The following is a 13937-nucleotide window of genomic DNA, read 5'->3' on the forward strand; positions in this document are numbered from 1 at the left end:
ATTTTTTGAGGATCTGAGGGCCCATGCCAAATCTTTTCAGCCTCCTGAGGAGGAAGAGGCGTTGTCGTGCCCTCTTCACGACTGTGTTGGTGTGTGTGGACCATGATTGATCCTTAGTGATGTGGACACCGAGGAAATTGAAGCTTTTGACCAACTCCACTACAGCCCCGTCGATGTGAATGGGGGCGTGCTTGGCCCTCCTCCCTATAGGCTTTTTTCTGAGCACACCACAGGCATTTCCTATGAGGCTATTGTTTTAGGTGTGCACCTGCGAACCATATTAACAGTTCTAATGGTCATGTGTGTTGATCGTACCAAAGAAATTAGTTGTAACGTCCCATCTGCTAACATTTATCACTACGTGCGCTGGGAGGTGACCAGGAATCTAGTGTTGTGGTGCAGTGGTGACACACTGATCAAACTTAGGGAGTGTTTAAGCAGTGCTTTGAGGCATCTATGTCACAGGTTCAACTATTCTAGCCCTGGTCGGTGTTGTAACAAGGATATTTAGACTAGTTTTAATCTCAAGAACATGTCTGCCTGGTAAAACGTATTTCTTCACGTCCTGGGCTGACAGAGCTGAGCTGACAGAGCCTTCCCGGCGAGTTGGGGGGAGACATTTAGAGGAACTCAATTACTTTAAATTCTAAATGTAAAGATCCAAGCAACTCCTTATTTGTAAAGACAGTGAATGAGGTAGATTCAGTAGAAGGCTGGATGTGGAGTAGAACCCTTAGATCACAGTGTCTATACAAAGGACCCCATGTAGGCTAATGTCAGGAGGAAGATGTAGCTTAATAAAGCCATCAGTAAAAAGTAAGTGATGCCTTTATACATCAAATGATGTAATGTCTCATGGCTTATTGACCTATACTTCCTTCATGGTTTCCAGTTAAAGAACAGCTCCACCACCGCCAGCAATCATAATTGAACATGTTTAACTCAAGTAATTTCAGTGATACCACAATCATACTGTAGGCCTAAGTGAATTCTGTATGTATGTCACAGAAATGGGAGTGGCTTGTTTATAAGGGCGTGCTCCAGTAATGTACCTTTCACTAATCCCGCCCCGAAATCAGCAGTCTGTGGTGTGTGCAGTGTAGCCCACCACAGTTGTCTCTCCGACCCGTCTCTCTGCAGTAAGCATGTTCGCCAGGGTATCTGCGAACCGCTCACGACCCAACACACGTTACAGGTGAGAAACCCCCCACCCAAGAGTCAAGGATAATCGATTTGGATGTGGCGCGCACTTGAGAGTTTGAATACGGTGGTAAGACCGAGTGACCGGAGCACGGGCAGTGAAGGAGAAATACTATATTCGGGGTGGCGCTCTCTACTTAACGTGGACAATCATGCATATGCTGTTTTGGGGACTAGGGTTTTTGCTATTTCTCCCTGACTTTTTGAATGTAGTGGCATCCACGGGGAGATCGCTATTGAGTTCAAGAAAAGGTAACGTATTTCGATTTACCAACAAAAAAATGACCATGTGATGTGCTATTTTGTAGGCTAACCGGCAGACAGAGAATGAATGACTTTTTTCAGGATCAGCAAAGCACATGACTTGCAATGCATTTATAATGATCTTATGTTTCTTGAATGACTTCACTTCACAGAGGCAAACGTAATTAACTCATATAACATTATTGTTATTATTATTATTATTATTATTATTATTATTATTATTATAAGCCTATTATTACCATTGCTAATTCTATACCCGTTGTACCATGGCTTTCTTCACCAGCTAAAGTTTCCGAGCAGCTTGGCGCATATGAGATTGTAACTCCGGCGCGTGTGAATGAAGCCGGTGACAACTTTCCCACGAGCGTGCACTTCAAACGGAAAAAGCGGAGTGTGGAGGATAGCCCAGGCAACTCCTCTGTTCATTGGGTCTCGCCATCAATCCATTACAAAATATCTGCGTTTGGACAGCACTATCACCTCAACCTGACACTCGAGTCAGGATTTATCGCTCCGCTATACACTGTGACAGTACTTGGAGCACCTATAGGTAACATAACGGATTTCACCCCGGAGGAGGAGGCAGAGGAGGATACGGAGTATCAGCACTGCTTCTATAAAGGACATGTGAATGCTCAAACGGAGCACACCGCAGTCATCAGTCTCTGCTCTGGATTGGTGAGTCCAAGCACTTTGAGTAGCCCTCCCTTGATACAGTGTGATACAACGTCTCTCTGCACTACGATAGGCGCACCTGTTATCTGACCAGATATGAAACTGTAACACTAATAGTTTATACAGCTGTTGTAATACTATGACAACATGAGAACATTAGGGGAACCTTACCCTGGTAATGGAGTGCATTTCTACCTCTGCACAAAGCGCGTTTTTCCAGCCTTGTGCATTTGTGTTCAACTTAAAAGTGGTGACTGTTAGTGAGAGAGAGCCATTATGTTAGCTCTTGTATCTTAAAATGAGCTGCTCACATAAATAACTTTGAGCCTAGTAGTCTCCTTCTGCTCCTCAACTTCAGCCATAATACTCTGCATGCACGCTTCTCTGGTAGCCGGTGACGTCCTACGCTACGCACATCAGTGCAGAGGGCGCGCCAGTGGTGCTGACGTCATCACGATTGAGTCTCAGACAGGGACATTATCTCCATGCATGCATGACGTTGTGTGGAGTTGATTTTTTAAAAACATTTAAGTCATTTAGCAGACGCTCTTATCCAGAGCGACTTACAGCTAGTGAGTGCATACATTTTTTATTTTTTTCATACTGGTCCCCCGTGGGAATCGAACCCACAACCCTGGCGTTGCAAGCGCCATGCTCTACCAACTGAGTTACACGATTGATACTTACAGATTGTAATAATAACAGTTAAATTCCCCATGTGAATATCATTGAGGTCATCACAAATTAAACAAATGGGACTTGCCTGCACCATAAGCCTACATTTACATTACATTTTAGTCATTTAGCAGACGCTCTTATCCAGAGCGACTTACAGGAGCAATTAGGGTTAAGTGCCTTGCTTAAGCTAGATAGATTGGGGAGATCATTTGACATTAAAATAAAACAAAGTTAATGTTGGTCTATGGGTGTGGTTCAGGCCAATAAAATGTACTATTAGAAAGTTTAAATGATTCAAGCATGTATAGGCTATTAATTCATATACATCTAAGGACTTTTACTTGCTCTGGACCTATTCACAGGGAAACAGTCGGAAGCAGGTATATGACCACTGATACATTATGAATTATATCCACTCAGGGGAGCCAGCCCCACCCAATCAGATTGAGCAAAAAAATATATAATAATAATGCTCTTTACTTGTCAGTGTTCCAAACGGGACATTATTTGTCTTTTTACCTAAACATGCAAACACCATCAGATATACTGTAATTCATAGCGAGCGTTGCACTGGGTTAGTCAGATTTGATTAAATATAACAGAACAGATTAACTGGAATGACATTCACTCTGGGTTGCCAAAAATAACTTACTGAAAGCCACAACCCCAATAAGCTTGTAAGGGCTTGAAAGTAAGCATTTCACGGTAAGGTCTACACATGTAGTATTCGGCACATGTGACAAATAAAAATTGATTTCATTTGGAATAGTTATAAAATGTAAAGCTGGCAAACGGTTAGTGGTCTTCTTCTTCTTCTGTGGGGTTTAACGGCGGTTGGCATCCAATATTTTGCATTACCGCCCCCAACTGGACGATAGTATAAATCCATTATACTTTGTGATACAAAATTGGAAATGGGGAAAATAAAAATAAAAACAAATAATAAAACAACCTTCCAACTAACCCTACACTCATTTAAAAACCCACTACTTTGTCCCTATCTGCTCCTGCAGAGGACAGGACACCACCACTAAACACACCCTGTAACTCTTCTGATGTCAAATTTCGTACACCCAAGTACTTCTCTGCAGCTGCAACCACAACATCAATTTTCTGTGATTTACGTTCCATTTCTGCAGTACAGTTAATAACCATTGCTATGAACGCTTATAAGCCAATCTTACTGAAAAGTATGTCACTCGTTGGCCTATCCATCTGTACTGGCACAGATCTACTACTCACAGGGATCCCTTAACCCATCCTCTACTTTCTTCACTGCCTCAGCATACAACACTTTCTGCACTACTCTGACTCTTGCCACCTCAAACTGCCTTTCTCGCACCGGACACTTCCGATCCCCAGTAACATGGGCACCCCTACAGTTGACACACACAACTTTATCCAACATTTAGTTGTGAATTCCATACTGTCACTAGATCACCTGGCGCGTGCTGCACAACAGTGAGTGACACACAAGGCTCCGGGTCTCTCGTCGTTGTGTGCTTGTAAACAAACACCATGTGACTGGGTACTACCGGTAAGCTTCGTAATGAAAAATTATGTGACAGGTGAAATTAAGAGTGCAATCTTCTTTATCACCTAACATATTACACAAGACTGCAGGTATTTACTTAAAAATTAGCTACAAATATTTAAATAATAAATAAAACAACTTCAAAGAAATGGTTTCAATGGTATTGACGGTATTACAAAAACATCCCTTTTCTATTTCCAAATACCCCGGCATACGGTATATACGGTATACCGCCCAAGCCTAGTCAACACGCCTCTATTTTAGATTTAATTAGCTTTAAAAATGCTAAATGTGTAGAATAGCATGAGATGAGCTATAAAACAAATTGAGCTAATTGTCCTCTCTGCCCCACACACAAAAACATGATGGTTCTAAATAGTACCAGATAGGGGTTCTTTGGCTTGTAACCATAGCGGAACCCTTTTTGGTGCTATATAGAACCCTTTGTTGAAGGTTCAATAAAGAAACATGCTCATAAGGTACTAAATGGAACCTGAATGGTGCCATTAAAATGGTTCTATATAGCACCAAAAAAGGGTTCTGCTATGGTTACAATACTTTTTGAGGCTATATAGAACCTTTTTTTTATGGTTCTTTGTATAACCTTTATGGAGAATGGTTCTATAAAGAACCTGTAAATCCTTTTGGAGAACCATACATGGTTTTTAATTTTGGTCACCCATATTATACTGTTAAAATTCCATTGGTGTTATTATTGTGCTAATTGACAAGTTGAATCAAGTGCACCACCTCTGGAAAAGCTGGGAGTATCTGAGAAAATAATTGAGAACCATTCACTGATTTAGTCAACTGTTCTCAATTGGCACAAGGCCATACAGGAGGGTCTCACAAGCCAGTGTCATTGGCCATAGTAATTTATAATATGCAATGGCATAACACAACACATGAGATAAACTGGAATGACTCTCTCACTCACGGTTGCACAAAAAGAGCTGCGCGCAAACCACGCCCCAAAATATTCGAATGAGCCGCCTACCCTACAATTTATTTATATATATATATATATATATATATATATATATATATATATATATATATATATATATATATATATATATATATAATTGGGGGGGGGGGGGGGGTAGAGCAGCTTTAATATTGCAGATAGATTGTAGCTTCCATCAATGTAATTGTCTGCATCACTTCCAATCCCCCATATATTCCCCCTCCCCTACATTTTAAATATCACTAAAAGAGCAAAGAATTTGAGTCATTATGGTTCCACATAGAACCATCACCCTTCCCAAAGAACCTTTGAGGAACCCACATTTGTTTGTGTGCATGGCAAAACGTGTAGAATTGCAGGCCATTAGCTTTAAAACAGCAACAAAAACATTCTCAGCCTCATGGCAAAATGTGTAGAATAGCATGTGATTAGCTATAGAACTGCCCATTTCTCTCTTTGCTCCATAGCTCAGTTGGTAGAGCATGGCATTTGCAATGCCAGGGTTGTGGGTTCGATTCCCACGGGGGGCCAGTATGAAAATGTATGCACTCACTAACTGTAAGTCGCTCTGGATAAGAACGTCTGCTAAATGACTAAAATGTAAAATGCACGAAGTTAGCTGCCGTGGGGCAAAGAGAGAAATCTCATTTCAATTCCACTTTGCATTTTAATATTAGATGAGTCATCCTCCATAATAATGTGAGTGGCTCCCACAACTAAATCAATAGTTGGTCATTATATCTTGTGTGCATTTGAGCACAATTGTGAATATTCCTAATAGTCATTACATTTTGCATACAGCAGACCTACAGTATATTTGTGAGATTCCCTTTTCACTACTTTGAGGTGGTTTCAATCTTTTCATCATACATAAACAATGAAATATATTTTCATGGCGAATTATGCTCACTGTGGGCCACCCTATTGGTCTGTAGCATTGCCCAGTGCAGCATTGTCCAATTCAATCTAGATTAGAAATAAGTGCTATTTCCACATTGCTTAGCTTGGCACTTCGCATGTCTGGTGTATCTTTGACCTCCAAGTTAACTAGTAGCACTGCCTGTGAAATATAACAAGGCTTCCATCGAGTCTACAAACAGTGCCAAGAAACAAACAATAAGAGTCACACTGTTTTCTGATAGGCATCATAGGCCTCATTCTTCTCCTTTTTCCTCTCTTTTTCAGGGACCATTTTACTAATATGCATGCAAATACATGTATTTCACCACATAATCATAAAATGAATAGCTGTGAATGAAAGCCTAGCCAGTGGGGGCCCTGACAAGGACCATTCCCACTACTCTGTGGAGTGTGTCAATGCAGTACGCTCCAATGTTACTGTACTTATTTCAAACCATTCCTTTTTTCTCCCCCTCAGCTTGGCACTTTCAGGTCACCGGAAGGGGAATATTTTGTGGAGCCCCTTCACAGCTACAATGGAGAACACTATGAAGAAGAACATACCAAACCTCATATTGTGTACAGGAAGAACGCCTCTGAGAAAGAGGCAGCTGGGGAGGACACTGCTTGTGACACATCAGGTACATTGAAATTATGAGAGTAATGGAGATGTTTGGTCGGATATTTGTTTTTTTTGTGTGTTATAGAGTTTGTCAGGAGGATTTTGGACACGCACACACACTCATCTACACACGCACACACACACACACACACACACACACACACACACACACACACACACACACACACACACACACACACACACACACACACACACACACACACACACACACACACACACACACACAGAGAAAGAGAGAGCTAGAGCTAGGTGAGTCAGTTTCATTGAGTAAGCCAGTGAGTCAACTGTGTGTGTGTGTGTGTGTGTCTCATTCTCCCTGATAAAAAAAATAACTTGTTACCCGGCCTTTAATGAGTTCCAACAGACGTAAGCAAGGAAGGAGAATCGTTGTCTCTCATATACAGTAATATATCCTAAAACTTCAGTATATAATTTGCGATAGGAACTTTTTATAGTCATTTTAATATTACAGGCATGACCATACTACTATGATGTCATGTTTAGACTTTGGTGTAAAGCAGTGGCATCATTTGGCTCATAAAACTGAGGAAATACAGTAAGAACTAGTTCAAAGTTGTAAATGAATGTTGTAAGGCAGATACAGTATAACAAGTTATGAGTGGTTCTTAGTGACTGACATATCTGATAGACAATGTAACTGTATGGATTCATTCGTATGATCCCACCAACATTCAGTCAAACAAATTGTTGCACAGCAACCTCACATGAACAACTGATGACAGAGAGTTGTATCCAGATGGAATGCACACTACAATGCATGTGCAAAAGGTCAGAGGTTATTCATGTTTTCAAGTGAAAAGGGCAGGATATGGATGCATCTCACCTCTAATTTACCAAGCAAGTTCTACTGTAACTAGGTGCTTTTTCAGCTCAGGCACAGGAAGACCATTTTGGAAGTTCTTCCTAGTATCGCCAAATCTCAGTTTATTGCCACAAGTTCCTGTTGACTCTAGCACTTCCTGTAGTCCTTTGGTAAGAAAACACGATAGGCCCACTGCCATGAAGACACTGTAAATTGTATTGTATGAAAGTGATGCCAACTTCAAACATTTAAGTATTCATTACTATGAAAATAAATCTGAATTATATTGGTTTAGAGTAATATGCAAGAAATGTCACTGCATGTAGTTGTTTTCCACATCTAAGAAAGATCTTTGTGATAGGGTGTGTGTGTGTGTGTGCGCATGTGTGTGCGTGTGTGCATGTGTGTGTGTGTGTGTGTGTGTGTGTGAGTGTGTGTGCGTGTGTGTGTAGTGTGTACATAGAAGGATTTGAAGTTGAAATGGCAGGGTTGTGTATGATTGTGGCGATTAGGAGCTGAGGATGAGTGTTTGGGTTCCTTTGAGAGGAAGGTGGTGTTTGATAACTCCTCGGCCCTGAGAACCCCCTGAGTGTGTGTTTGCTTGTGTGTGTTACATTTCAGATTGTATGACTTGTACATGAATATTAAGTCTTAGAAATACATTTGAGTATGTTTTTAACAAGTGGGGATGAATATAAGACATTGTGTAGGCTTTTACAAAGGCCCTTTGTAGCTCTGGATTTTCAATGAGGGAATATGTTTAATTCTGATAAGAATCATGGTTAACAGAAACAGTTCAACCTTTGTGCTGAAGACAGAGTCCTTTTTCTATGACTGGTGTTGCATTGCAATTGGTGTAGATTTAGTGATCTTTCTTCTAAGAAAACAAGAGTGAAGAGGTACTGGTGCTACTCCATTGCGTTTGGTTGTCATCTCAAGATTAAAATCAGACTCAGAAGTCACCCTTCAACCCCTGAAAAACAAAAAGTCAGTGTAGTCTGGCATCCAGTCCCTGGCGCTCCTCCTTAATGTGTTGGGGTTTTGCTCCATCTTTAGTGTGTGGCCGAGTGCCAGGCTTACCTAAAGTGAACCCCCCCCACCCCCTCATCCCTCCTCCTCTTCACTCCTTCTCTCTCCAGGCCCTTGGACCTCAACTCATTCATTTTGACTAATTCCTTCAGCAATAATATTAAAGAAGAGCAGCAGCATATTTACTTTGTATGCATTCACAAGCATTCCCTAGTAGTAAAAACAGTGCTTTCAAGGAAGAGAATGTGAGTTGATTGTATGATAAATGCAATAGCCTGTGATGCAAGCTTGCAGTATAAGCTTGTGGTTTATATTGGACCATCTCTTTTCCAGGACATAAACACAGACACAAGAGGAACAGCGACAAGGTGAAGAGACGTCTGCTGGCCAGCAGCAGCAGCAGCATGCTGAATGACCTGGACAGCCTGTCTGCAGGCCTGACTGCCGATCCCTTCTCCAGAACAGAGAGAGAGAGCAGCAGACGGCCAGCTAATGACAGCAGCGGTGACTCAGGACCTCACAGGAGATCAAAGCGCTTCCTCTCCTATCCCCGCTTTGTAGAAGTCATGGTGGTGGCAGACAGCAAAATGGTGGAACATCACGGGAGCAACCTTCAGCACTACATACTCACGTTAATGTCTATCGTAAGTTCTGCTCAGTTAACCGACCGCAAGCCAGCCAGCCAGCTTTGATTGTAGGGGAAAGGGGCTGTCTTCTTTTCTGTCCCGGGACATTGGGAGGCAGGCAGAGGGCTCAGAGGGAAAGGGCAGCCCAGGGAAGGAGTAAACAAAAATTGTCTAACGGTCAGGAGAGGGGCAGCATGAGGTGGACCTGCCTGAGAGCTTTGATGAATGTGTAAAAATAAGCTCAGGTATGTCGCATAGATGGCATCCTCCTGTCCACTTCAATAAATGCTTCCTCAGGCGTCTGTGGCTGAGTGCCTAGGGGGTAGCTAAACTAGCCTATATTCTGATCCTGGCCGTCTGCATTCTCCACAGGATCTGACTGCAGCCATAATCAACCTCTCAAATAGGACTATGAGTCCAGGTTTTTCTTCCCTTAAAACTGCATGTTGATATAGAATATCTGAACCACTGATTGAGTAGACTCCTAAGGGGTTTAATGTATGCTGGATACTGAAATGTATTGATGTAAAAACATTTGTGTGTCTATAATCTTACCCTTCAGGTGTCTTCCATCTACAAGGATCCCAGCATCGGAAATCTTATTAATATTGTGATTGTGAAGTTAGTCATAATAAACAATGAGCTGGTAAGATTACAACTCTAATCCATTTCAGAGAAGATCAAAGCATTGCATTCATTCATCAGTTCCAGCAGCACATAACAGTACTGTAAACCTCTCCCTTGTACTCTCTGCTGTAGGATGGCCCAACCATTTCCTTCAATGCACAGACCACTTTAAAGAACTTCTGTATCTGGCAACAGAGGCAAAATCACCAAGATGAGAACCATCACTCCCACCACGACACAGCCATTCTCATCACCAGGTACACTGTCACTCCCACCACGACACAGCCATTCTCATCACCAGGTACACTGTCACTCCCACCACGACACAGACATTTTCATCACCAGGTACACTGTCACTCCCACCACGACACAGCCATTCTCATCACTAGGTACACTGTCACTCCCACCACGACACAGCCATTCTCATCACCAGGTACACTGTCACTCCCACCACGACACAGACATTTTCATCACCATCTCTTGGGGTAATGGCTAAAGTGTTGGGTTGACAGTCGCTGTCGCTACCCCCTGAATTCGCTGCAATATGTTGTCTTTTGTTGATATAAAAGAATACACTAGTTGACATAAGGCGTCTCTGGTGTCCCAGTTTTGGGATGTGAAACCAGTGACATAACTTCCATATGTGTGTTCTTAACAGGCAAGACATCTGCCGAGCGCGGGACAAGTGTGACACTTTAGGTAAGAGGAGCTCTCAATAAACATGCAATACAGACTGTATAACATAACGTTTGATTGATGACAGTTTCATAATCATATTGATGTACTTATAATGATTCTGCTTTTGATGGTGCTGATGACAATATAATGATGATGATGACGATGCTCTCATAACAAATATGATGATGAGATGGTGATACTCTTGGTTTGCAGGGCTTGCAGAGCTAGGCACAGTGTGTGATCCATACAGAAGCTGCAGTATTAGTGAGGATAATGGGCTCAGCACTGCATTCACTATCGCCCATGAACTAGGCCATGTGTGAGTACTGCATGCTCTTTATTCTTTGATTGATTTCATGTAATCACAATTTTAAAGCTGTATTAGTCATGCTATCTCAGGCAGGTGTCTTATGTGGCCCTGGTTTTCCTCTTAAAATGTCTCCAAGCTTTAATACCTAAGTCTGCATGTGCAACATCCCAAGTCAGCATGCACCAGCCAGCCAGCCTTCATCCAGCTTGGCAATACAACCCCAGGCTGCTACATTGGAGACTGTTACAGACTTTAACAACCCTCGTGTCTTAGACAAATAATATTTCTTGCCACACACAAAAGGTGGGATTGTTGAAATCCATTCTTATTGGCATCAAGCGCCGTCAAGTCTGCTTAGCGACAAAGCTTGGTGGAATACAGTACCTACCTGTCATATTGTACCATAGAGGTACCATATGGTACATTACAGTACCATAGGAGAGAGGTACCATACTATATAATACCTATCCCCTGTGACCCTACTCTCCCAGACACTGGCCCCTGCACAGACCTGCTGCTAATGTTAACCCCAACCAGCCCAGTCAGTTAACCCTGGATGCCTAAAGGATGATGATTTATTTACCACAGTCAAACAAATCTCCCAAAACTGGTCATTTAGTGGTTAGTTTAGCAATCAGCCCAACATGTAGGTCTATTGATGGTGGGTTAGACCTGTGTGTTGTGGTAAATATATGTTCTCACTTGTGGTTTGGCCCCCTGACAGATTCAACATGCCCCATGATGACAGCAACAAGTGCAAAGAGGAGGGGGTTAAAATGCAGCAGCATGTGATGGCGCCCACACTCAACTACTACACTAACCCCTGGATGTGGTCCAAGTGTAGCAGGAAATACATCACAGAGTTCCTTGAGTATGTAACAGCCATTGTTTTCTATTTTATACATGCATGTCATTATGGAGAAGTGTTATTGTCGTTAGCATTAGTAGCACCGCACACTTATTGCAGTAAGGGTTAAATGACCGGTCAGCTATTCAATCAAAACTGATATCTGAACATTTCTGCGTTAAAGGAAAACAACATAACTTCTGTGTTTTTAGTGTATATTTGGAATGTTTATTACTTCCATATATAGTTTTTGATTGAATAGAGCTCCAGCTCTTGTTTTCATAGGAATAGCCTTGTATTACGTACAGTAGGGGTTCTGTTATTGTACAGAATACTACCTCTCCATCTGTACTGAGTGTGTTTTCTGTCTGTTTGTGTCTTTGTTTTTTTTCCTTTTTTCTTTAAGTCAATTTATTTTTATTTCTTAATAGCACAGGGTATGGCGAGTGCTTACTTGATGAGCCCATTTCTAGGCCATACAGTCTGTCGCAGCAGCTGCCTGGACGGATATACAATGTCAATAAACAATGTGAATTGATATTTGGGCCGGGGACACAGGTGTGCCCATATATGGTAAGAGAATGGACCACGCAGAATTCAAATGACAGTTCACTGTCTAGTCCTACATTACTATAGTCGATGGCTCCAGACATTCTATACTAGAGTCACCTTATTCTGTCTCAGTTGGCTATCTCTCAGCTAGGCCTTCTGTACAGTATGTGTTAAAGCATTTGTTTACATGCTACTCCTGTTGTGATTGAATGTGCCCTGCAAACCGCTGGGCTTGATGTTTCTCAGGGCTAAGCTCCAGGCTTTGTTTAAAGGGCACACGCCTTGTAAGACATGGAAGAGTATATAGCACTGTGTCTGTGTTTGTGGATGGGGCTTAGGCAAGGGAATGGTAACTGTGTGTTGTGTTGTGTGTGTGTGTGTGTGTGTTGTGTTGTGTGTGTGAATGTTCTCCAGGTCCAGTGCCGCAGACTGTGGTGCACCAGCCCAGAGGGGGCCCAGAGGGGCTGCAGGACCCAACACATGCCTTGGGCCGACGGGACCGAGTGCTCTCCAGGAAAGGCAAGTACCAGAGAGATGTACCGCAAGATGAAAGGATCTGATAGGGAGAGGGAAGGAAATGGACAGATGGGGATAAATAGAACGGGTGAGATGAAGAGAAAGATAGAGTGAGACTAGCACCAGATACTTATGTAGTGTGTACACACAGAGAGAGAGAGAGAGACTAAAATAGTTTCATACATATCTGTGTATGAACACACAAACACACTCACATATACCCCAAGCCAGCTTTATCACTTTGCTGGAGCATACTGGAAACATTCAATGTTATGAACTGTCAAAATACACCCCATAAATAACCACAAAGGAAACTTAGATTGTAACTTTCTTTGTTCCTGCTGCTATTTAAATGACTCACAACTATAAAATGTATTTTTTCAAAAGCCCAAATGACAAAAGAAAATAACAAGTTCACAGAAACCTGCCAAGAAATCAATTCACCAATAAAGACTCGATATAAACTCGTAATTGAACATGAGTGGGACGTATGTGGCAGTTGCTCCAAATTCCTCCATTTGTTTAAACATGGGTTTGTTTGCTTCAGAGACGGTATTATTATTAGGCAATAATAGGCTTATGGTGGAACTGTGAATGGAGGCTTGTGGAGATTTCCCTCTCCATTCCTGGTTTAGTGTAGCTTCTAATTAGGCCCTGCACCAAACCCTTCACTTCCTGCCTGTCTGTCTGATATAAAAGGGCTGCTGATGTCCCATAGCACACATGTTCAGAGCCTGCTCTGTTTACACATTGTATTCCTGCACACAAACCAACCTCATGCCAAGCCTATGCTATGCTCAACCCTTCAACACCGAGGTTGCCGCTGTTTAGAATGCAGTCGTTGTCGCCAAGGGAAATGGATCCTCCGCTATAACCTGAAACATATAACTTCCTCTCAGACAGACACATTTGTAATGGGGCTCTTTTTGGGTTCCGTCTTTTTCCAGTCGTTTTGTAATTATTTCCAGATTAACGTCAAAGGAGGTTGTGAAGTTCTTTCAGTTAGATGTGTTGCCAGTGTGCAGACTAAAGTTTCATACTATCATGCTCTTTCTCTCTCTCTCTCCC

General features: G+C 42.1%; 1 protein-coding gene across 1 annotated transcript in view; it reads left to right on the top strand.

Annotated features, from left to right (window-relative positions):
- Positions 1-1173: 1173 nt before the first annotated feature.
- The window catches only part of LOC311133966 (A disintegrin and metalloproteinase with thrombospondin motifs 9-like), a 75016-nt gene continuing 62252 nt past the window's right edge, over positions 1174-13937 (top strand). Inside the window, exons 1-11 of the mRNA XM_084167594.1 lie at positions 1174-1452; positions 1748-2142; positions 6697-6859; positions 9047-9357; positions 9902-9985; positions 10099-10223; positions 10625-10665; positions 10858-10963; positions 11679-11825; positions 12233-12374; positions 12768-12876. Coding sequence (XP_084023720.1) covers positions 1353-1452; positions 1748-2142; positions 6697-6859; positions 9047-9357; positions 9902-9985; positions 10099-10223; positions 10625-10665; positions 10858-10963; positions 11679-11825; positions 12233-12374; positions 12768-12876 — 1723 coding nt within the window. The 5' untranslated portion in view covers positions 1174-1352. The remainder of the gene's footprint in view (positions 1453-1747; positions 2143-6696; positions 6860-9046; positions 9358-9901; positions 9986-10098; positions 10224-10624; positions 10666-10857; positions 10964-11678; positions 11826-12232; positions 12375-12767; positions 12877-13937) is intronic.

Source organism: Coregonus lavaretus (assembly GCF_964263955.1).
Source record: "Coregonus lavaretus genome assembly, chromosome: 8".
In the NCBI taxonomy this organism is placed as follows: Eukaryota; Metazoa; Chordata; class Actinopteri; order Salmoniformes; family Salmonidae; genus Coregonus; species Coregonus lavaretus.